At 43.2% G+C, this 24,411-nt stretch overlaps 2 protein-coding genes across 3 annotated transcripts; both read right to left on the bottom strand.

Annotated features, from left to right (window-relative positions):
• Positions 1 to 9,786: 9,786 nt before the first annotated feature.
• On the bottom strand, positions 9,787 to 10,488 carry LOC124663223 (pathogen-associated molecular patterns-induced protein A70-like). Its single transcript, XM_047200948.1, has one exon. The coding sequence runs from the start codon at positions 10,486 to 10,488 to the stop codon at positions 9,787 to 9,789; it is 702 nt and encodes a 233-aa protein (XP_047056904.1).
• A 5,088-nt stretch (positions 10,489 to 15,576) lies between these two features.
• LOC124663262 (WD-40 repeat-containing protein MSI4-like) lies at positions 15,577 to 23,023 on the bottom strand. Of its 2 annotated transcripts, none has more exons than XM_047200982.1 (15): positions 22,882 to 23,023; positions 22,176 to 22,239; positions 21,963 to 22,049; positions 21,019 to 21,081; positions 20,630 to 20,695; positions 20,449 to 20,523; positions 19,701 to 19,776; positions 18,637 to 18,841; positions 18,376 to 18,457; positions 17,738 to 17,811; positions 17,482 to 17,596; positions 17,289 to 17,363; positions 17,085 to 17,146; positions 16,349 to 16,448; positions 15,577 to 15,946 (listed from the first exon to the last, which is right to left on the bottom strand). In XM_047200982.1, the coding sequence occupies exons 1-15, from the start codon at positions 23,004 to 23,006 to the stop codon at positions 15,845 to 15,847; spliced, it is 1,371 nt and encodes a 456-aa protein (XP_047056938.1). In that variant the 5' UTR covers positions 23,007 to 23,023; the 3' UTR covers positions 15,577 to 15,844. The 2 variants fall into 2 exon arrangements, with proteins under 2 accessions (XP_047056938.1, XP_047056939.1); XM_047200983.1 differs by having other exon boundaries at positions 18,376 to 18,439.
• Between the last annotated feature and the right edge of the window lie 1,388 nt (positions 23,024 to 24,411).

The raw sequence follows: 24,411 nt of genomic DNA, 5'->3' as shown, positions 1-24,411 counted from the left end.
CGATGTTGTAGGAGTCTACTGAGCACAAGCTTAATTCTCAATTGCAACCAAAAACAATTATGATTTCGTGCGAGAAATATTCTCTCCTTTTTGCCACACTACTAAATCTAGTTCTAAAACTAAAAACTTTCGTAGCTTTTTAATTATAAATTCATTTTTGTGTCGTTTGAATGTTTGAGTTCCTAGTGAAGGGAGACTCAACATATATTGAATATTTCCGGATAAGCTTTGAAAATTGAATTTTGAAACTTGATAAAACTTGGTTCAAATTTTCACAATTTATTGTTTATCATCATGTTTGAAAGTGTTTTAGAAATCAAATTTTGACTTATGAAACTTGATAAACAAAAAAATCTTTCAAACAATTAGCTTTCACTTTTTAAAAAACTTGGTTCCTCAAAGTAAGAAAATATTTGGCATTCGTCTTACTTTTCAATTTGGAGACATAATTTTTGAATCTAATTTTATCGATTTTTATTGTTTATCATCGTGTTTGAATGTGTTTTGGAATTCTAACTTTGATTTTTTTCAAAACAGACACTTTTTAGGCTTGTCTAAAAGATATCATCGAAAGAAAGTCACAGACTCAACGGATTGTCAATCTAACTAGGAAGCTGTGGCGCGGCGGCACGCCGCGCCTGTATGAATATATCATCAATTATATAAAAGGGATTACTATAAGATTAGGGTTGTTCTCTTAGGTATTATTGTTGACTCATTTTGATGTTTTGTTAATTTTTTCAGGATTATAAGATTACTTTGATCTCATATTTTAAATTAGAAGACTCATGCATAAAGAGCATCATATTTCAAAATTGATGTGGAATTATTTCTTTAAGGTAAATTATATTAATCACGGTGGAAATAAACAACATAACTATCATGTTTTTGAGTTATATTTTGTTACGGTGAAAGCATGACCATTCATTTCTTTCTTTCTTTGTGAGGAGAAGTACATCCATTTGTAATGGTTAATATTCATATGTCTCCGAGATGAATATTTTTTGGTAATACAAATGGATCAAAAAAAATGATTTCATGTCAGACCAAAAACATATTCGGTTTTATTTAGCGTCAGTAAAAAAGTTCCCATCTGCTAGAAAATCCTTAATAGCTATTATAGAAAGTTTGGTTGCCACTCATAAAATAACCTTCTATTTGTTAAGAATAATTCAACAGTTAAGGAAAACAAATATATTAGTAATATTCTATTTTCTGCTAATAGTTGGCTGTTTGATTAATAATTTCGATTCATGTATTGGTTCACAAAGAAACAGAAAATATATACAGTGTCACATGTTACACGACATGTATACAATCCTAATCTGTCTAGCAAAACAGAACCTGACATCTCGTTCTCGTCCTTTTCTCACACACTATGCACGGCAAGAGTGACACGAATCACGCATGCATGGCAAGTGATGAATAGATATCCTGAAAAAAAAATCACGCATGCATCTCAGCGTTTTTGGCACGGATCCCCTTTTGCTATCTCTCCTGTGACGCTACTGCCACCACCTCTGCTCCCCAATTCTCCGCCTGCCGGAGCCATCAATCGACACAGGCTAGGATCGTACCATGCTCCCCATGGCATGCATCGCCAATTTGTCACCTGCGTCGTACGCGCACAGCCTAGCGCGTGCCTCCCTGAGTAATCTGGGTAAGGAAGATGCTGAGTAATCTAGGTAAGGAAGATAGCGAGAATCCCCTGTACGGGAGGCACAGATGGTGGACGGAGGCGACCGTCGTGAGAGCAGCCAGGCCTGAGGTTCCTGGGAAGCATGCCCCGTTCTCGTTTCTTCGTCGGCGCCGGAGCTGTCGTGGGAAGAACACCGGATCCAGACTCTCCATGTTCGGTCAGGCTCCATTTTGCGGGTGCTGGTGCCAACCTTTGTCAGCGAGGCTCCTTGCCAGCCAGGAGCTAAGGTTCGGGTCAGAGCGGTTACGTGCGCCCTTGTCCGTTGCAGAGGAGCTAGCAGGGTAGGAGGCGCTCTGTCGGCGAAGAAGAAGCGTGGATCTGCAACTGTCGGAGGATGAGGAAGAGCGAGCATTGATTGAACCATCAGCCACTGGTATGTTATTTTTTTCCTGTAGTGTCCTAAGAATTCTGTTTATGTTTGCTATGCTTACTGGGTAGATTTGAATCAAAAATGCAGAGGGCGGCGTTGCGGTGTGTTGCGGCACCAGTGGAAGTATGCAGCGGGGAAAGAGAAGCGAGGGACCGCGGTCGCTCGAGGTTGAGCAAGAATAAATATTGATCCAGCCTCCAGTCATCAGTATGCCCCTTTTCTCTGTAGCCTCCCAAGAGCTTTATAATGTCTATCGTCCCGTCAGTTTGCTCATGCTGGTAAAAATACTCGCCGGTAGCGTAATTAGTAACTGAAACCCAGATAGATTGAAGCAGGACAAATAATATAGATCCAAGAGATTTAGATCTGCCAGTAGATTACTCTTTAAAACCTAGGTATCTTGCTCTCCATGTATTTAGAACACTGCAGTTTTGTTGCTCTATGGCTAGGCAACCGCACGTGCTCCCGGTAATGTAGCGTTTACGATAGTGAAAAGCAATTTTATTTAGTTGAGCCCTATCATGAGTGTGGTGTCATACATACTCTTGCTAACAATGGAAAATAGGGTTAGAATAGGTAATAGAAAAACTAACTTATTACACATTTGCTCACTGCAGAAGCATATGGCAATACACTGCAGTGAGTAGACGTACAGAGAAGGTAGTTTTCAGGTCGGTGCCTAGAGTACAGAATAATAAACACTGACAAAGTACATCGTACATGTGAACTAAGTATATTAAGCGGCTTCAGTTCTGAAGCTGCCGTGTTTAGCTTGTCACCGTAGAAACTCTCCCCATGAGTTGTTGCTTATTTGAACCAAAAGCCTGAACATGATGCTGCTCCTGCAATTAGAACCATATGGTCCGAGTTCAGCATGTACATTCGTAAAAAAAAAAACAGTTAAGCAAAATGGAATATGAGAACTGACCATATCAATATTTAAACTATGAGATGTCAGTAAAATTGATGTGCTTTGCGTACAACATGTCCGCCAAACCATCCAGTGCATGAACAATTTGAAGATTATCTGACATATATTTCAGAAAAAATCTGATGTGTATAGCTTTATCACAATGTATGAATGAGAAAAAAATCTTAAAAGCCATGAGATGGTATAGAGCAATACGTGGGAAAATAGGTTGCAAGAGAACTCTGGAAAGCCATAAGACAGAAAGAAAGTTAATTAGAAGGAGTTGTGGGTTCGATCCCCTTACATCTTTGTTTTTCAAGTTCTTGTCTAACTTTGACTTTTTAATCATCCATGTTAACAAAGCGATCCTGCAACCAAGATTTTACCTCACGCTTTGAGTCTTTGGAGCCTTGCTGTCATGGCTAATTATTTTGCCTACGGAAAAGTACATACCATGGCGTTTCCAAAATAGTTTCATGGGGTATCTATAAAATTCTAACTCGAAACTTTTGAAGAAAATAAAAATTTGAAGGCTTTAATCATTACACACCTCAATATCTGATAACTATTTGGCAAAGTAGTAATTTAAAAGCGGGTAATCAGTATGTACCGACTTAGTGACAGTGTTTAGAATTCTTCAATAGCAAATCTGGGTGATGAGAGCATATCATTGTTTTTCACACTGCATGCAATAGATTTATGCGTTTAGAATTCTTCAAATGCAGCTGACTGATGAGACCATATCTTGCCTTGCCTATTGCGTGAAAAAATACTCATCAGGAAGCACTTAATAAACAGAGAGAAACATTGTGGAGTCACCGAAGACCCAAACTCCGCAGTGCCCAATAACTCAATGGTCTCTAAGAACTGCCCAACAAATTCCATTATCTCCAAATTATTCAACCATCCTATCATGGCTGTGTGAGAAACATGTATAAAGAATTTGATATTGCAAATCACGACAATTTCTAATGACGGATAAACAATGATATTGGGTTGAAAGATGGCCAAAGAAGTGAACTTAACAAATTTCCATGTAAGTGCAGTCATGGATAATTATTTTGCTTACGGAAAAGCACACACCATGGCATTTTCAAAATAGTTTCATGGGGCATCTATAAAGTCTAACTCGAAACTGTTGAAGAAAATAACAATTTAAAAGGGTTAAACACACCGACCTACCCAAAGTGTTCAGAATTCTCCGATAGCATATCTGGGTGATTAGAGCTTATCATTGTCTTGCACACTGTTTGCGGCAGAACTGAACATTTAGAATTTTTCAATTGCAGCTTACAGCGATAAGAACATATGTTGCTTGCATACTGCATGGAACAGAACATATATTGTCAGTAGAATTCTGCAATAGCATCTCTGGGTGATTAGAGCATATAATTGTCTTGCACAAAGCTTGCAGCAGAATTGAGCATTTACAATTTTTCAATTGCAACTTAGATTGATAAGAACATACTATGTTTTAAACAGAGGGAAACATGAAGCTTACAATAATCTACACACCTCGGGCAGATGCCACCAAATATCATGATGTTGAACTTATCTGGTTATTTGCATTACTCGATACAACAGTATGTTTGTTCATCAGCTTGCCTATACAGCCCTGTAGTTCTTAATGTCCCATCCTAATCTGCGTCTCATGTTCTCTGTCACAAAAAATAAAAATTACTAAGTTTTAGACATCAAGTCATACTAAGTATATTCAAAATCTAGTGAAACTCCCCAACTGGTAATGATTGTTGGATGTGGAGTTCATAATGTTCATCCCATAAGGAGGCTCCATCGATGAACCAGGAGGAGTAAACAAATCATAAGCATGATTACAAATATGAAAATTATACAGATCGATGATGAAAACTATGCTAATCTTAGGGATCAAATGGCACCAACCTTTTGCAAGGATTTGCTGAATTAACCATGATTAGGGATGAAAAGTTCGCAAAACCAAAATGCAGGATCGGCTTTCTAGAATGCGATCACTCCTGGCATGGAAAAGAGAAAACAAAGTGAAGAGAACTAAATTTAACAGTGGTTGGTTTCTTAGAGGAAATCACTGCACCTGTACAGGAGCTCTCCCTGGCCACGGCCACCTCGCCGCTACGGAGCACCATGGCCACCTCCGGGAGGATCTGTATAGGCGCGACCATCTGGAACTCCACCCCGCACAAACACGCATCAAGTCGCACTGGACCACAAACCCTGGATAGCCAAGCAGGGCAAGCAACGGCCGCCAAGGACGATCGAGAAAAGGGGAAGGGACGAAGGGGGGGCACATAGCAGGAAGGGCCCTGGCCTTAGAAGGGAAATATAAGGACTGGCGGCCGCCGGTGCCGGTGAGGAAGAGGGAGGAGCGCCGCCCGTGGAGGACGGCCGCCACCGTTGAGTTTCTCTTTTTTTTTAGCTAGAGAGGAGACGAAACGATAAGAGAAGGGAGCACGGGACTCTTCTGGATAAAATCCAACATAAGCGGTCGTCGGTTGACTGGAGAGAAGGAAAAAGAAAACTGACTCTCAGATGCACGAGAATAGCTCTATTACCGGCTGAGTAACCGGCAACTGGAACAATAAATGGCAGAAAAAAAGAAAGAAACAGAAAAATAGGGCTGGGTCCCATGAGGAAGGACAGATGGCACGAAACTAATGAAACAAAGAACGTAAAATTAGCACGTCTACAGTAGGCCAATCGCTATGAAACGGCTAAATCGTTTAACTTTTATATAGTGTATATATATATATATTCCAAATTTCCAATAATTATTACTCTTTCAAATCCTACACTACAAATTAAATTTATCTGTTTATGCATGTGATGAGAGAGTACTAGTCTGGGTAGTCTAACATGCAAATATTGTCTGGAGTGGTAATCTCAAAACAAAAGAAGGGTGGATCCGTGGATGGGTGTACGCTATCTAGCATGCACGCCAGAATCGCCACACTCATGATGATGATAACAGATCAAAACTGAGAGTAATCTGTCAAGAGGTTAGAGACATTATGAGGGCTTTTACTAGTTTTAACATTTTATCCGTTGGGTGTGATGCAAATAATGTTGCTTATTTATGTTCTAAGCAAGCTAATACTGATGGGAGGAGATGGATGTGGATCAGTTATAAGACAGGTTTTTTCATTTACATTCTCGCGAGTGGTTGTAATCATGTCAGTAATATATAAAACCCTGTGATTCACAAAAAGAGAGTTGTTTATCATGTCAGTAATATACTGCTACCGCCACTCTGCTAGTATGCTGACAGTGACTTGATTCGATCGCCTCAGCCGAGAGCTTTTTATCAGGGTAGGCCATAGTCTCGACGCCAGCAATATTCCATTCATGACTGGTAATCGATTTGGGATCGAGGGCCGCAACTTTTGCTTCGAATCATATCTTGCAATGGCCCAGCAGGGTTGCTTCCACTAAGTAAATTGATTTTTTTTACCGAAATTACTAAGTAAATTGATTAACAACAGCAAACAATTCTACTAATTCAACTTGGAGCATAAGCTTAAGAGATCAATGGAAGGCAGTCCCAAGTCCAAGGCCAGATTAGTTCGGTAGCTCCTGGCAAAGCCTAGACATGATAACAGGTGTTAAAAACGTAAATAGCGTGTTGATCCCATGCATAGCATAAATACTTTAAGCCTAAGTTTCACTTGGTTCACAAGGAATTGCACTATTCGAAGTTCAAACAAACGTTAGCAAAATAGCAGGCTTCAGATCCTGCATTTTCTAAACCCATTTAGACAAGGCTTCCATACATGTGTACAGAAGAATAGTGTTTTCAATCTATTCAATAACTCTTCTCAGTGTGGTAGTTAACTGATGAGATTATCTTGAGACGAATGTTGGACAAGTTGTCCTGCAAACTAATCTGTTCGCTGAACAAAAGAACGATTTATTTCTCAAAAAACACTACCATTGGCGTCGAATGTTAGAATCAGATGCACAATGACCTGCCGAGAAACAGTCGTGGGTATTGTTACAATCCCATGCAAGAGTCGCCCGATAATCACAAATGCCGTCGGCTTACCTAGTGTCTACCACTAAGCATGTTGATTCACAACTCGAGAACATATGATGACCTCAAATCTAGGACATTATACTTAAGAGTAACATATGACGCATATCAATTTCTCTCACAATGTGTTGATATATAATTTGGCATGTGAAACATGGTCATCAACCGATAAATATACTACTCTAGTACTACGTGTCCACATATCTTCACTGACTAGTGAAAGAGCATGGAGCCCTTATATGTGGTTTTGTAATTATGACAATCCTTATGGAGTTTGCATTGATTTATACTTGAAGCGTTTGTCCATATACAATGAAGTGTTGACCAAGGTGATATTCAAGGTGTGATCTAAATATGGTAATATGAGAGTTGAGTTTGTTGGAAGCATGTCTTGAAGAATATGGTCGAGTGAGCATCCTTGTTTATATTCAAGACATCATCATGATGAATAAATAAGAAATTGTCAAGATAAAGTGCAAAGGTATCTCTTATATAGCCCGTGAGAAGATTACGTCAAGGTGTGGTCGTCATCAAGGTTGAGAAGTCAAGTTCGAGATGATCCATCTAGAAGAGAACATATGACTGAAACTTGTTGTCCATTCCATGATGATGGACATGTGAAGACATGACTAGGCTCTACCATAGTGGAGTATGGGGGAGCGATTCGCAAGATTTCACCAAGCAAGCGCAATCAAGAAAATCGGTTCAACTTGAGGATATCAAGATCGTCATCATCTATCTCGAGTGAAATGTGCAAGGCAACGGTTTGACCTTGTTAGGTTTTCTCTTTTACTGGTCTCATTTCATTTGTTGGGAGACCAGGTAATAGGATCGATAGACGTACTATCAAGGGGGCTCTCGAGTGGATAACTTGATTGTTTCGTTCAGAGAGAGTTCAAACCTTTACATCCTTTGCATCATATTTCTTGATTGTTATTTGATTCTTTGTGAGGTTTCTAGTTCATAAAAACGGATTAGATACGAAAAACTTATTGCATTTTCGATGTTGGAGTGGTTACCGGTTCTTCATTAAGGGAGGTCCTACACATCTACATACTTGGAATTTTCTCCATTTTTGGATACCACTAGTCGTTATTTTTCCATAAAAAATTTGTTCTCATCATATTCGGAGCCTGGATGTGATCTTCCAGTTTTAGTTTTAGTTGTTTTCCATTTTTCATGTGTAGAGACTCCGGTGAGCTTACACCGTATAAACGGGGGCAAAGTTTTGCCCCAATCTATTAATTAAAAAGAGGAAGTTTCCTTTGATTTACGGAAAACCAGGCGAACTGTTACAACCAACCACAAGAGCATGCAACCTCTAAACCAACAAGAACCAAAGATCGAAGTAGCATAAGGTCGGAAGGAAGACCCACAGAGAGGACATGACAACCTAAAAATAGTCCAACTATCAAACAGTTGATGAAGCTTTCCTTGCTACGGCTCTCTTCCTTCTTTTCCTCCTCATAGATACCTTCACAGAGACTTTTCCACCTTCCTGATCATGTCCTCCGAGGCTTTCCCCGCTAAGACACAGGCAATGTCCTTTCCATATCCAGAGATAGCCGCCTCTAAACTAGCGAGCAACCCGCAAAGCTCTTTTGCAAAAATACCCTTAGATCTAGGTGCCAACACTCCTGCATAGTCTAAAGAGGCGAGGTACTTGCTAGGCTCCGACTATGCTGGGCAGGGCCTCATGGCCACCGCCAAAGCCTCAAAAGGGCCCAACACCAACGGAAGCACCGCCGATGAATCCCCACACAAATCATGTAAATTAGGCGTGATCTGCAACACTGGAGTCAAGATCCCGTCTATTCCCTCGCTCTTGGAAGCAGCTGACACAACAAGTTGCGGCGACTGGCAGGACTGCCACGAGGAGAGAAACAACTGTTAAGATGTTCTTCATCAACCACACATGATTTCTGGTCAACGGAGCCAAGTGGAAGTGAATCCTGCACGGCAGCGAGCTCCTCCCCCCCCCCCCCCCACCCACCAGAAGAACATGGCTCCGTCCGCCCCAAAGAATCACCAACGCGTTTAACAACAGCTAGAGCTTTGCCACCTTTTCACGAAGAGGGCGAGATGCCTACTCGACACGGTTAGCAACCAACTGGGCGAGCTTCATGCGCAACAAAGAAAATTGGCACTGAAACCGAGAGCTCAAACTCGCGTTGACATTGAACTCCTCGCAACACTTTGGAGAGAACCTTGGCAGTGATGTTGCAGGCGACGACCAGCGGCACACTATATCAGCCCAACTCCGCGACGTCGAGGAACGTTGAGGCTGAGCGGACGAAGAGCTGCTCCCCTGGCTGGCAGGGAGCAGGTGTCCGGAGAAGAATGAGTTCATCAGAGTTGGACAGTAGCAGACTAGCAGGGAAGTAAGCTGGGTTAATACAAGTGGGCTTCTTGTCGTCCCTCGTTTATGCAAGTAGTTTCTGCAGGTTTTGCTTTCTGAAACGTGGAAATGGGCGTGTCAATCGAAAGTTTCCAGTCATGGGTTATTGGAAATCAGACAAACAGGCTGGAGCAGCTGGATTCTTTGCTGTGCTTCGACGCTTCCTTCTGTCATGTATTGTCTGGATTAACAGGACGAACGGGTTTGTTTAGGGGAGAAAATAAAGAAGCTTCTTCTGCAATGTTTGCAGGGATCCAAATTATCATCCGCAACAACTGGTACACGGCGCAACAGCACACCAATCAAATGAACAAACAGCAAGACCACTAACTAACTAATCGACAGTCGCGCTGATTCTGCACCTGCTCCGCGCGTGGGCGGCAAGCTACGTGCCGCGGTTGAGCATCTCCTTGTAGTTGAGCAGCGAGTTGAGCCTCTGGAGCTGGAGCTGCTGCCGGAACTTGTTGATGAAGTCGTCGGCCCTCTCGTCCACGCACGCAGCCGGCGCGGCCTCGGTCGCCGCCGCCGTCACCACCGCGCGAGCCACGGGAGCCCTCGGCGCGCGCTGCACTAGCCGCGCGGGCGCCGGCGCCGGGGCGCGCTCCAGCCTCCTCACCTCCGAGAGCGGCTTCTTCGCCACCTTCGCCTTGGCCGCCTTCTCCGCCCCGTTGCCCGTCCTGTTCGTCGGCGGCTTCGCGGCAGCCGGCTCAGACCGGCTCCGGGCGTACTGAGCCTGCTGCTGGTGCTGCTTGTTGCTTTCGTCGTCGTCGCCGGCGGAGAGGCTGTAGTTGTACTCGGGAGGGAAGTCGCCGGAGCGGAAGCGGTAGAGGCCGAGGGAGCGCAGGCGCTCCATGACGGACGACGTGCGCGCCAGCGGGGCGGGAGCCCGCGGGGCAGCGTCGTACTGATCGACGTAGTCCTTTTGATGCTGCTGCTGGTGGTGATGGTCGTCGTGGTGGTGGTTGTGGCGGCGGCGGGAGGTGAGCGCGATGGTGCCGATGACCACGTTGAGCAGGAGGAAGAGCGTGGCCGGGGAGAAGTAGCCGCGGACCAGCGACCAAGCCGGGATCACGTCCGCGGCGTCCATTTCGATCGCACCGCGGCAAGGATCGACGAGGAGGATGGTGTACGTACAAGAGCGAGGGTCGCCAGAGAGAGACAGATGGATTTGTGTGTTGGTGTTTGGCTTGGCCTGCTTGGCTTCTCGTCTCGGCGTGGTAAATATACGGGAAGTCGGAGGCCGGTGGACGGTGGTGGCGGAGCGGGATGCTTGCTCGAGAGGGAGAAACCGTGTGTACAAGAGTGCCGGATCCTCGTGCGCGCGCTCGTAGCCGACCATCGGCCGTGACAGGTTGGAGATCCCAAAACCCATGAGCCCAATTCAATGCAAGCATCGCATCTATCCCACACTCTCTACGAGCTCGTCCACATGGCACATGCCCGATCTACCCAAGCAAGAACCATCGAACCGATCGACTATCTTTGTTGTCTTTTGACGAAACAGAGCCGATTGACTCTGTTGTCCAAACAAAAGTTGATCGACTATTTCTTTTTTGACGGAGAGCGCCGACTAAATGGATATAATTGACTTTTTTGCGAAACAATGGAAATAATTGACTTGTGTTTAGAGAGACTAGCACAAGCTTTGTTACAGCTCACGGGCTCACGGCAATGCTACGGCGGCTTGAGTCAACTCTAACAAATTTACAGCTCAGTGATAGTCTAGATCTAAAAACACACAATCCAATCTCGTATGTTTTTCCCTTTCCTAGCCACGTGTTGATATTTGGAGTTGGTCCATGATTAGGGGTAGACTAACGAGCTGCTCGGATCGTTAAGGCTCGGCTCGTTAAGCTCGTGATCGTTAAGGCTCGAATCGTTAAGCTCGTTAAGAATAACGAGCTGAAATCATTGTTCAGCTCGACTCGTTATGTTCTTGCGAGCGCTCGCGAGCAGCTCGTTAAGGATCGTTAAGGAGGCAATGTAAAGTAAACATGTGTGCATTGCCTGGTGAGGACGAGCGGAAGCATAGATTTTTAGATCCTACTATAGGAGTTTCAAGCATGGTTAAAGAGCACTATTTTGCTTGGCCCCTTCTTGCCAAATATTTGAGATAACTAAAAGGACTCGCTGTCAAAACTGGTGAAGCATAGGTTGTTGCCTATCTTAACGAGTAGCTCACGAGCGTAGTCAGCTCAATTGTTTAGCTCGTTAACCTTAACGAGCAAAAACTGCTGCTCAGCTCGGCTCGTTAACAAAACGAGCCGAGCTCAAACGAGTCGAACAAACAAGCACTCATTTAACTCGCCGAGCTTCGAGCTTTTTGTCCAGCCCTATCCATGATGTAAATTTGTGAACCATGTCAGCCTTCTTTTAGCAATACAATTTTATTTTACTAAAATTTTAATTTTTATTATTCCTAGGGATGACCATAAGAAATAGTGCATCATAGCAATTTATTTATTATTTTCTCCAGATGGTGGACTGTTAAGAGGAGGTGCAATTTATTTATTATTTTCTCCAGATGATATGGACTATTAAGAGGAGGTGCCTTCCCAAAACCATTAGGGCATGTACAATGAAGAGAAGTCACACTTATGTTAGAGTTGTCACGTACGATATTTGTTGAGTTGGATAAAAGAGAATAGAATGATATCTTTCCTTAGCTAAGAGATGATCTATCATCTCCTAGAAAATAAGAAAAAAATTATTTTCTCCATTGTATCATGTCTTTCTTTAGCAACATAATTTCCCTACTAAAATTTAATTAATTCTCATTGATTGCAAGGGATAATACATAATTTTCTAGTACTAAAGTTCAATTAATTTCATTAATTGCAAGGGATAACCATAAGAAATAATAAACGGTTATTATGGAGAAAGTAGGCATTATCATTATTACCTTCTCTAGATAAGGTGAAAAGCTAGTAATAGAAAGGATGTCTTCGCTCCATTTGACATGACTTATCCAGGCGATTTACAAAAAAATAACCCTTTGTTGCAACTATAGCACAGACTGACCCACCGGCGAAACTATTTCACCCATCTAACCCTTTTGTGTGGCGCCGCTCCCATGGGCGCCACACATGGCAGTGTTGCGCCCGTGCCTGCGGCGCCACTGACCTAGCCGATGTGGCGCCCTCGACGCTGCGCTGGCGCGACGATCCGACGTGGCAGCATGTGTGGCGCCGCTCCCATCGGCGCCACACATGCTTTTGTAATTGCCCAAACCATACTGTAAGACAAAGCGTCTGGGACTTAGCCGTTTGGCGAGCCTCTATGTGTGGCGCCGACGCCACGGGCGCCACACTTCACAGTGTGGCGCCGATGCCACGGGCGCCACATATAGAGCCTCGCCAAAACGGCTAAGGACCAAGCGTCCGGAGCCCCTGGAACTTTTCGACATATAAATCAACATATGTGGCGCCGACGCCATGGGCGCCACACAGTGCAGTGTGGCGCCAGTGGCATGGGCGCCACACGTTGACTTGTGTTAAAAACATGAAAATTCAATAGCAATTTTCAACACAACAATAGCAATTTCAATAGCAATTTCATACACATAGAACATACAGATAGCACACATCATAGATCACATCTGAGCACATAGATTCAAACAAGTAGTAGCAATAGAGACATGGTTCGAAATGACATAGAGTTCACAACACGATACTTATGAAATAGAGTTCACAACACTAGCAAATGCATCTATCCTCCGCGACGTCCCCTCCTCACGGGCTGCTTCCGGACGGCCAACCTTTTCGTCCGCTGCCGTGGCTGTTGTTGCTGCTGCTGCTGCTCCTCCTGCTCCTGCTCCTGCTGCTCCTCCTCCTCCTCCTCTGAAGATAACGGCTCATCGTTTCTCATCCTCCTCAAATATAGTGTCCTCGTTGGCGTCTTCCGGCGGAGGTTGTCCAAAGTTAGTCCTTATCCAAGCGAAAGGTGCGCCGACGGGAGCTCTCTCCTTTGGATTTTCTGGCGCCGGAGGAGCCATGCCAATAAGGTCCTGCATCTGTCTGCGCCACCCATCAGAAGCTGTGTTCATACACAGTGGCTCGCCCTGAATAGGAAGTCCAAGTATCATTGAGACATCCTGTAGGGTAGGGGTCATCTCGCCGGCCCTCAAGTGGAAGGTGTGCGTCTCCGGCCTCCACCGGTCGACAAGGCCGGTGAGTGCCGCGGCGTTCATGTTCCCCCCCCCCCCCGGCTTACAAGCGTGATGAACGGGAGAAGACCGGTGGGCTGGATGAACTCCGTGTACCTCTCGTCATACGCTATATCCACTGTGCCATGGTAACGAATCTTCAAAGGGTGAAGATCTGTTCTCCTCTCCGTCATATGAAAAGCCCGGTGATCCCTGTCATACTCTTGATCTAGGAGCCACACCATCCTACATGTTTACACAAATACACCATATTATGAGCCATTCCTAACAAATATGAGCAACACATACATGAGAATATATCCAAATAAGCCATCACACATACATCACATACATACATTTGAATGCATTTGCATAAGAATATGGACACATACATATCTAGGGTTCCTACACATACACATTCATGAAATTTGATGTCTAGGGTTTCCACAAATCTACATAGCCATTTAGGGTTTCCACAAATCCACATATCTAGGATTTCAACACATACATAGCCATTTCAACACATACATACATACATACATACATGTAAAATTTAACATCTATGGTTCCAACAAATCTATGGTTCAAACACATGCATACAATGAGGCTATCAATTTCAACACATACACATCAATATAGATTCAACAACCAACATTTCCAATCTAGGTTCCATGTCTAAATCGAATTAAATCGGAGAAAATCTTGGATGAATCGAAGGGCAACGAAGGGGAATACCTTGAGGATTGTATGGGGATGGATCTGGCCGGCCAGATCTGTCCAATCCGTGGAGGATTTGGTGGGGGCGGAGGAGAGGCGGCCGGCGACGGCAGTTGGAGGAGGAGAAGCAGAGAGGAAAGAAAGAAGAAGGTTGGGTCGGGCTGGGGGCGAGCGCGGGCGCCACACTTAAGTGGATGTGTGGCGCCGGTGGCATCGGCGCCACACTGTGAAGTGTGGCGCCCGTGGCATTGGCGCCACACATAGCGCCTCGCCAAAACGGCTAAGTCCCAGACGCTTTGTCTTACAGTATGTTTTGGGAAATTGCAAGTGCATGTGTGGCGCCGATGGGAGCGGCGCCACACATGCTGCCACGTCGGATCGTCGCACCAGCGCAGCGTCGAGGGCGCCACGTCGGCTAGGTCAGTGGCGCCGCAGGCACGGACGCCACACTGCCATGTGTGGCGTCCATGGCGGGGGCGCCACACAAAAGGGTTAGATTGGTGAAATAGTTTGCCCGGTGGGTGAGTCCGTGCTATAGTTGCAACAAAGGGTGCGCAAAGAGTGCTGACATTACCGGAAGGCGGAAACTCTTGTGTAAATCGCCACTTATCCATGCCCTTACCGGAAGGCGGAAACTCATGCGCAAAGAGTGCTGACATTACAGTGTACCATTTGGATGGATGAACAACCACGTGGAGCAACCGCCCAGGCTAGTGATGGAAGTCCACTTGGTGCGTGTACCTTGATTCACGTCATGTGCCACGGCCTGCTCTCATGGCCAGATCGAAACCGCAGCGGGTCAACCTGACTAGATCCACCACGAGTGACTTACGTCAATCGCGCTGCTGAAAGACACATCTACCCCATTAGAATATGCAAATGTCCGTCTTTACTATTGTGAGATGTGCAAGGACAATATTCTAAGCTTTTTCTGGATCCAATCTAACGCAGAGTCAGTTCATTTGCAGAAATTAGCTTCCCCTACACAGATACTCCCTCCGATCAGGAAAGACTGACACGAGTGGTGCCCAAGACTAGCTTATGTACATGCCCAGCCTCGATTAAAGATGATCGGAGAGAGTACATCTATATACTATATAGCAACCTAAAATCAGACATTCCAGATGATATCTGACCATATCACGCAACAGAAATGAAGCACAAGCGAGATCAGTAACGATTTAAAGAAGTATTTTGCTGCTGAAGAAGAAACAACTCAATAAATAACATCATGAAGAAGCCACACCAGTCAAGAACAAACTGACCAAATTCTCCCTCAAAAAAAAAAAAAAAAAAAAAAAAAAACTGACCAAATTCATCACAAGCAATCTCAATAGGTCCAACTAGAAGCTACCAGTACAATGTTTCCCGATACACCAATAGTCTGGCTACCGAGAAATACAGCTCTACTGTGTTTGCAGAGCATAGAGATTTGAGTCACACAGAAAGTTAAATAAGCTCACAAGCACCTTAAGGGTACAAGTCTAGGTTTAACATCAGACGACAGAACCAATGTTCTAGATGGACAGATAACTAAGATACCTAGAGCTACCACAGGATTGGGTTGCACAAATTACATAATTCAAGCCCTTGGGGTGCAGCTGGCCAAGTGAGACTTGAAGTTCTCCAGCTCTGAAAGAACCTCTTCCTCCGGGCGGTAGATCAGATCACTCATACGCCATATCTGTATCAGTACAAAATTAATAAAAAATATCAAGCCTGGTATCAAACAAAGAACAAAACTAATGTAACTGTTACACTATTTAAACATATTACTGAAATTAAGGTTAAAAGAGCACTCTATGTCTCACTAAGGCTTTAAACATCCCCACAAAGAGATAGTTCAACACTGTTAGCTCAACAGGTCCAGATTATGACAGTGCAGACTAATCATATACATATTTAAACTATTATGACATGGGAGTTCTGTATCCAAACTATAATATATTTCCAATCATAAGCAGATACAACTCTATTTAGAGTACACAAGGTATTATAATATCTAGTCCATGCATTCAGCTAGTTTCCTATGGAAGTACACTTCTATATAGACTGAATTACACCACAATTGCACACTTATAAGTACCTGCAAAGTTCCACCTCCACCAGTGCTCTCGCCATCATCAGAAACACTCACAATGGTCCAAGGATCTGATGAGTTCCAGTGGAAGTCTACAATCTTGTCCCTAGCAAGGTGAACAGTAAAAAGGATTGTTACGGAACAAGGATAAAATGATTATTATTGAACAATTGAAGTGCAGCATCAAACTCCGATATAACATGGCTTACGCATGTAATTACTTTCAAGTTTTAATAGACTGAGGACCTCTACTCAATGAAGGATATGGTCCAAATCAATTTGAAAGGCACTAATGGCATGAGCTCCGACTAAGCCCTAAAAATGAAATGACGGTGCAATGGAACTCTTCTAAATCCAATCAGATTTTTGGAAGTGCACAGTTACCCATAAAAATGATGGGTACATAGAGCTCTAAGAGCATAAAGTACATATCCCTATTTTTTGCCCAAATGTCTTGGCTGCAATGATAATGTAGACAGATTCATGTGTTTCCTACCCATGCTTCTCAGATTTATACAAATTCAAAACTGCACATTCATCTGTCAGTCCAAATTAGACACCCATGATTGATTTAAGTCTCGGGCTTATGAACTTATTTTCTCTAGACAAATTTTAACTAAAAATGCAGTTATTCATGAAGATTCTAGTAAGAAGTAGGTCATCCTACAAGAGAAACATTTTTCCAATTGCTTCAGCATAACCAATCAAAGAAAAAGAAAGGGAATTTGAGTCTTGTATATACCTATGACCTGCATGTTGGAAGAAAAGTCCGCCAGGTGAATTGGGATTTTTCTTCTTCCCAACCTAAAGCACAAGAACATATGTATCAGTCTCGAGACTAACACAGGACTACATGAGAGAGCAAGAACTGTTTAATGAACTCCTTCGCCAACAGTTCTGCCTGATTATCTCAGAAGAGACAAAATAGCAGTGTGTAAACATGTACCTTGTCGTGATCCCACACGTTTAAGAAACCATCTTCTGCAGAGCTTCCAAACACAGATGCTTTGTCAGGAGACCACTGGAAAGCACAAGGTCAGAATTATTAACAAAGCTACTGAAATATCATGAACAGTCACCATATGTCCATATCCACACTAAAAGAACATATAGGTGACCAAAAGATTTACTATACATGCCTGAACACAAAGCACAGCAGCTTTATGGCCCTCGAATTTGTGAATTGGAGAACCAGCTCCTCCTCCAGGACCCAAATTTCGGCGGTCCCACATACGGACTGAGTTATCAGCAGAACTGAATATAAGAAGAAACCACCTTAGTTCGAATTTACAAACAATAAAGAAATGTACATGAAAGCTCAACATCAAATACATCTGAACTAACTGAAGATCTCATCACAGATTATACATAACTAAGGCATTTGGGTCACCATACCCAGTTAAGATATAATTAACATCATGGAGATTCCAATCGACACAATGAACATCTCCACCATGAGCTTTCTCAACCTGAATAATAAGAAAACGGTTTCAAAATTAAGATCTTGCACTCATTGAGAAGAAAGAGATACAGCCTCATTAGAATCAGATAAATAAAATGTTGTTAAACCCGAATCTTGTTGGCCAGAACGACAGTACTAGCTAATAAACCAGGTCTATAATCACAACTTGTGCAACCAGAGACAAATTGTGTTGGCCAAGTTAAACAAAAAATGCGAACACGTTAAAAGAAGCAGAATGAAAAAACATAAGAACGATAACACTGGGTAAATATTAGGCTGATGTGGCAAAGAGCATGTTCAGTTCTCTGCCCACACTCGCTTAGCCTTGAGAGGCAATGGTGAGTTGGGCTTGCGCAACAAAACCAACCATGCCAAAATGAATGAAACAATGCAAGGCATCATTGACAATTACAAACTGCTTTGCTTATCAACCACCGATTCAACTTAGCAATGATAACAGGATTGGATTGAAACACATATCTCAAACTTCTGCAAAAAATGTTGTTAGCCCCATTTATTTTTGAAGTTGTTGCACTAAACGTTGTTGGTCTAAGATAGAGAAGAATGTCACCTTAACAGCTGGGCTGGTACCAGTCCGAGCATCCCAAAGAATAAGACAAGCATCATCACCCACACTACAGAATTCCTGTGCACTTTATTTAAAAAAAGGAGAACCATAAAGATCATAGTATCAAATGTACAGACAGACATCAAACCAGCAGCTCACAATGACAGCTATTACTTATGTACCATTGAAAACCATGTTAACAAAATAAAAAATAACCATGTGATACCTTAATGGAAAACAAGAAAAATAGTGTAGCCTATTTACCTTGAAGGGCAGAACTGAACATCTTCAACAGTGCTATCATGCCCGTGGAATACACCTCGAGGATCAACTTTAGGACTATCCTTTTCGTTTGCAGTTTTACTATGCTTGCTGCCTGATGCCCCTGGGGAAGTCTCACTTTTTGAAGAATCTCCAAGTCCAGATATGTGATCTTGGATGCTCCACCAGACCACAGACTTGTCCTTTCCTATTTAAAAATTGCACGTAAATCAAAGCTCAAGATATCACATCAGCTTGCTCAAATAAATACAAGGAAAGGAACTGCTGTTCTCCTTAGTCCCTTTGGTCCTTTGAACTTAACAAAAGAACATTAGCCTTTCAGGTCCCTAAAATTTTCAGGATCATCCCAAGGCCCAGACTCGGATTAGATACCAATTAGATCGTGCAGTTATCACATTGGCTGACTGGTGATTATTTTTCATGATTCCATTGGATGATCCTAGGTTATCATGCCGTCTCCCTTTGCCAGCTAAACCGGGACAGGACTTATCTTAACTCAGATGTACATGCTCTAATGGAATCGAAAGTTCTGTTCTCCAGTTGACGGGCACAAGTGAAGAAACACAACCGTGTATTCTCTGCCAAAAAAATGACAGCTGGCCTACTGTCCTTTACTCAACATGGAGAACAGAGCCAACATGGACAAAGAGAAGACATCTGAACATAAGCTGTGATATCAAATCATAACATCTAAAAATTTCTTGGGCTTTTGTTTGTTAGGGACATACAAAGAAGTGAATGTAGAGTGAGGGAGGAAAAGAACCTAACACAACAAGAGACATTTTATTTCAGTGAACAAAATTACCAGAGGACAGCTACACACATACTTAGGATGTGGGTGCCATTGCAGTTGATTATGGTAATCTTGCTTTCTCAACTAGCTTTTGCCTATTTTATCGTTTGGCTAACCAACTTTTTCCAGCTTTTGTGGCTAATTTTTTCCCAGTATATTATAAAAAAAAATCTGCAGCCGAAACCAGAGATACTTGAATAAATCCAAAAGGGACAGAAGATATAGGCATATTACAAGAAAGAATTTTGCTAACCTCCTGAGAGCACATATGGTTCCGCTGGACACATGGCAAGGGCAAACTCGGCATTTTCCTCATGTCCTCTTAATATCTGGGAATCAGTCAAAGCTATTAAGCACTATGTACGAAGAGAAAATATCCAGTAGAAACCACTCTCATGGCAAAAACTACATGGAAATTTTGTGCATAAGTTTCAAAACAATCTCAAGAAAATATAAATGTTGAGGTGCTGATGTTCTATAAACTTGTAAAATTTGAATATCAAACTCAATCAGAGTCAGGGATTATGAAAAAGAGAAATAGAGAAAAAAATGATGGACAGTGGAAATCACTGACCATGCACAATTTGTTCTTTCCATCCCTTCCAAAATCCAAATGCAATTGAGTTTGAACTTAAAATCTACATTTTTATAGAACATCATTGCGCCTACACAATGTATATATTTGAAGATTTTTTTCACATACACTTGTTTCCACAGTTTTCACCATTAGTTTGGTTTCTGCCAGATATTTTCACAATACAACAAAAAAACTAATTTTTACTAAATGCTACTACGCGTGTCCCCGCTGTGGACATCCTATTAGGATTTTTGCATGAGTTAAGAATAAAAATAAGAAAACATACCAAATCAGGGATATTAGGGATATTATCATTATCCGTGCTGTTCACATCCTATTATGATTTCTCCAAAGTCCATCACGCAGAAATGCAACTTTCAACATATCAAAATGACAGGACACAATTGAAATTAAGAGAGCATACCAAATCAGGGCGAGAATCAGTTGCTCCTAAGACGGCATGTCTATTTGGCTGAGCCTCAACATCCCAAATAAGCACCTGCACACAAACGTGGAAAGCTTAAATTCATAAAATGTCACTGGAATAGTAGACACCATTGACTCTTTCACATGAACTAAGCAACAGTTTAAAGGCCTGAATGTACATCTGGACTGTCCGTATGAGTGGCGATGATCCTGCTGTTCTGTGGAAGCTCCCTGATGCGGTTGACCTGGATATAAAATAATGATGCCAGAATAATACATCAGCTATTGAGTTAACACATAAAGCAACACGTCATGAAGAGTATACAGCTAGGCATGCAAGCTAAAACACAAGATTTGAAAGACCAACTAGGAAAAACAGAAAGATTAGCATCAGAGAACATGAAATTTAACAAATGAAGTAACTGATATAAATAAGAAGAGAAATAATCAAGGCAAAGGAAAAATATAGTAAGAAACATGCAAGCAAGATAACTTAGATAGAATATAATTGCAATCGCAGATTAAATAAAGAATAGCAGCAACTGCGACAAAAACAAAATAGTCTTACCTCTCCAGGATGAATGATAGTCTTGTACTTCTTTACAAAAGGTGATCGTGCTTCCTCATTGAACTGCAGTACAAAACAGACATCTGGTCAGCTCCATTGCAAAGCAATTAATGATCAGTATGAAAAAATCTTAATTCAGGCTCTTTCAAGCATGTGAATGTTAATATGCTCCATATGCAGACGAAATCTGAGGAAACACCATAATTGAACTATTATACATAGGCACACAGCACTTTGGTAGGTCTAAATTAAACAATTCAACTGATGTAGGCGTAAAGGCATCTGTTGGAGGATGGATCTCGGTGCTACCCCGGTTTGACATACACCTCAGGACTCTAAAAGGAGCTACCATGTGGCCCACGTCTTCGCATCCACCAGATCATCAAGGTCCTCCATGGCAAAGCTTCCTCTGCCATGTGCTGCATGACTCCCAGCCACATGAAGATATGGAGGATAGTCCCCAAGGCTTAGCGCGAATGTTTTCTTTAGATATTCAAGAGATTCAGCACTTGGCCGTGCTCTTTCTTCTCCCCATGTGCTTCCATGACTCCCAGCCACATGAAGATGTGGAGGATAGTCCCCAAGGCTCAGCGCGAATGTTATCTTTAGATATTCAAGAGATTCATCACTTGGTCATGCTCACTTTCTTCTCTCGCTTGTGTCCCCTATACAGACATACCTATGACAATATCTCGATTTAATATTACAACTAGGCTCGAGTCAAATAGAGATGTTCCAACTGAGAGAGAAATAGTGCTGAAACAACTGATATAGACCGGACATAAGCACAGCTGTACCAGCTAAGAAGAGTCTGCGTAGCAAAGATTAATTACCAACTGCGTGAAGGAACTGAGAAGGAAAAGAGGCTGATCTATACTGAAAAATCACGCTATCTGCACTGACAAACTGAAAATGTAACTGAAAACCAAAGAACATTGAATAACCTGTGAGATGTGTTCTGCAGCTGCAACCCGTGGCTTGACAACTTCACAGTTTGCAATGACCAGGGTATTAGGGACACTTCCATCGGTCTGAAACCAATTGGTGATTAAACAAATGCTTAGTTAGATTTCAAATAAAAAATATCATTGTGTAAAAGAGAGCCTAAGAATCAGTTGCAGATGCTAAAAAAACTGATTGTGGAAACAAACACTCACCTGCTCTGACAGGTAAAGGCGCTGACGGTTCTTATAGGTAGCCTGCTCGAACTGAGGACCCCACCTGTTCCCAATCAAACCAAGAGATCAGCAAATCTTTAGTTGCAGAACCACTATTGGAAGCCAAAAACGCTGAGCAATTAAACCAGCATTGATTTCAAACAGAATGCCACTGATTTGTGATGATTGCTTTTAGCTGTACCCGGCGTGCGGTGAGCAGGAACGCACCACAAAAAACCGATGCTCATAGAGTATTTTACTAACATCATATTTCATCACTCTAATAGTAGATAAAAAAAGGCAACCAGATTTACAAGATGGGTGGCACCAGCAGGAGCCACGACATCCAAACAATTCACTGAAGCAAGCATTACATCGACACACAGGCTCCAAATCCCCATCTCAAACAGTGGCACGCCACAAAACCCCAGACCCAAAAACCCTAGGACGCTACTAGTTAGTATAACTCAACCCCATAATTCACACCCTGCTCGCCATACTAGCCCAGGCACCGACCACGCCACGGATCTGGAGCCACAGCCACCACAGACTGCACATGCACAAGGCAAAACCCTAGAAACGGTCCGTTACCCCCAAAACCCTAACCCCCGAAATGAATCTACTGGAGAAAACGGCTGCGGCCGCTGAACGGTGGAAATGGAGGAGGCTGGGAAGAGGGGAGGGTGCAGGAGGAGACGGGGATTACCGGCAGGAGAGGGACGGCCAGACGAGGTTGTGGTTGGCGAACCAGTCGTAGAGGACGGGGATGAGCGACTTCCACTGCGCGTACCGCTCGTCCACCGCCGCCCTCGACCCGCCCTTCTCCTTCATCTCCGCGCCGCCGGCGACTGCTCCGGGCCCCTCTCTCTCTCTCTCGCTCTGTGTGGGAGGGGAGGAGCTCGTCTCTGGGATGTTCCTGTCTGCCTCCCGCTCTGCTCGCAGTGTCCCCCGGGTGTGAGTAAAGTAGAGTATCCTAGGTTGGGGTGAACTGGAAAATGGTAACATCTGCGGTGCGTGTGGGCTGAGCCCTTTTGTGTTTGGGCTCGTGGGTACATGGAACGTCACTGGACTTTGTAGGCTTGAGTAATCTGGGCTCCTTTCCTACCAGATCTTCTAGTGGGCCTTTTCTTTCTTGGTTTTAGGAATTTCTCAACCCGTTTCTCCCAGAAAGGAAAATTTTGCTTCACTCCCTCAAAAAAAAGAAGGAAAATTTTGCTTCACTCTTCTGCAAAGAAGCAGTTGCGTGTATGTAGTATTTTTTGAGTGAGAGAGCCATATATTAAAACACAGAGTTACATAGTTTGTCCTGTGTTACAAGATCACAGATTACATCTGGGAGCATACAAAACCAAATGCAGTTTCCAGCCGATCTAGCTAGTTTAGCTAGGCAATCTGCTACCATGTTGCTCTCTCTCATGTAGTGTTCTCAAGCATAAAAGTTGCACGCAATGCGATGGTTTGGTGGCAGTAAAACTCGATATGAGCAAAGCCTACGATAGGGTAGAGTGGGACTTCCTTGAGAGAATGATGGAGAAGATGGGTCTTGCGGCGCAATGGGTGCAGGTGATCATGAACTGTGTTCGGTCCATGACATATCGCGTCAAAGTGAATATAATACTATCAGAAGCCTTTGCTCCAGAACGTGGCTTGCGGCAGGGGATCCTTTATCCCCCTACATGTTTATTATTTGCGCGGAAGCTTTCTCAATTCTAGAGAGGATGGTACAATGGAGGGTGTGAAAATCTGTGAGGGGGGGAAGATAAACCACTTTTTCTTTACTGAAGATTCCTTAATAGTGATGAAGGCTAACGTTTAGAGCGCAAAAAAAACTGCAAGTGGTGCTTGATGTCTACGCCCCCTCCTTTTCCTGTAGACAGTGTTGGGCCTCCAAGAGCAGAGGTTTGTAGAACAGCAGCAAGTTTTCCCTTAAGTGGATCACCCAAGGTTTATCGAACTCAGGGAGGAAGAGGTCAAAGATATCCCTCTCATGCAACCACCGCAACCACAAAGCAAGAAGTCTCTTGTGTCCCCAACACACCTAATAGGTGCACTAGTTCGGCGAAGAGATAGTGAAATACGAGTGGTATAAATAAGTAGTAGCAACGGTGCCGGAAAATAGCTTGTCGGCGTGTAGTTGATGGTGGTAGTATTGCGACAGTAGTAACACAGGTAAAACAAGTAAACAAGCGGCGATAGCGATATTTAGGAACAAGGCCTAGGGATCATACTTTCACTA

Source organism: Lolium rigidum, chromosome 6 (assembly GCF_022539505.1).
Source record: "Lolium rigidum isolate FL_2022 chromosome 6, APGP_CSIRO_Lrig_0.1, whole genome shotgun sequence".
Classification (NCBI taxonomy): domain Eukaryota; kingdom Viridiplantae; phylum Streptophyta; class Magnoliopsida; order Poales; family Poaceae; genus Lolium; species Lolium rigidum.
This window is presented reverse-complemented; position numbering and strand designations above follow the sequence as displayed.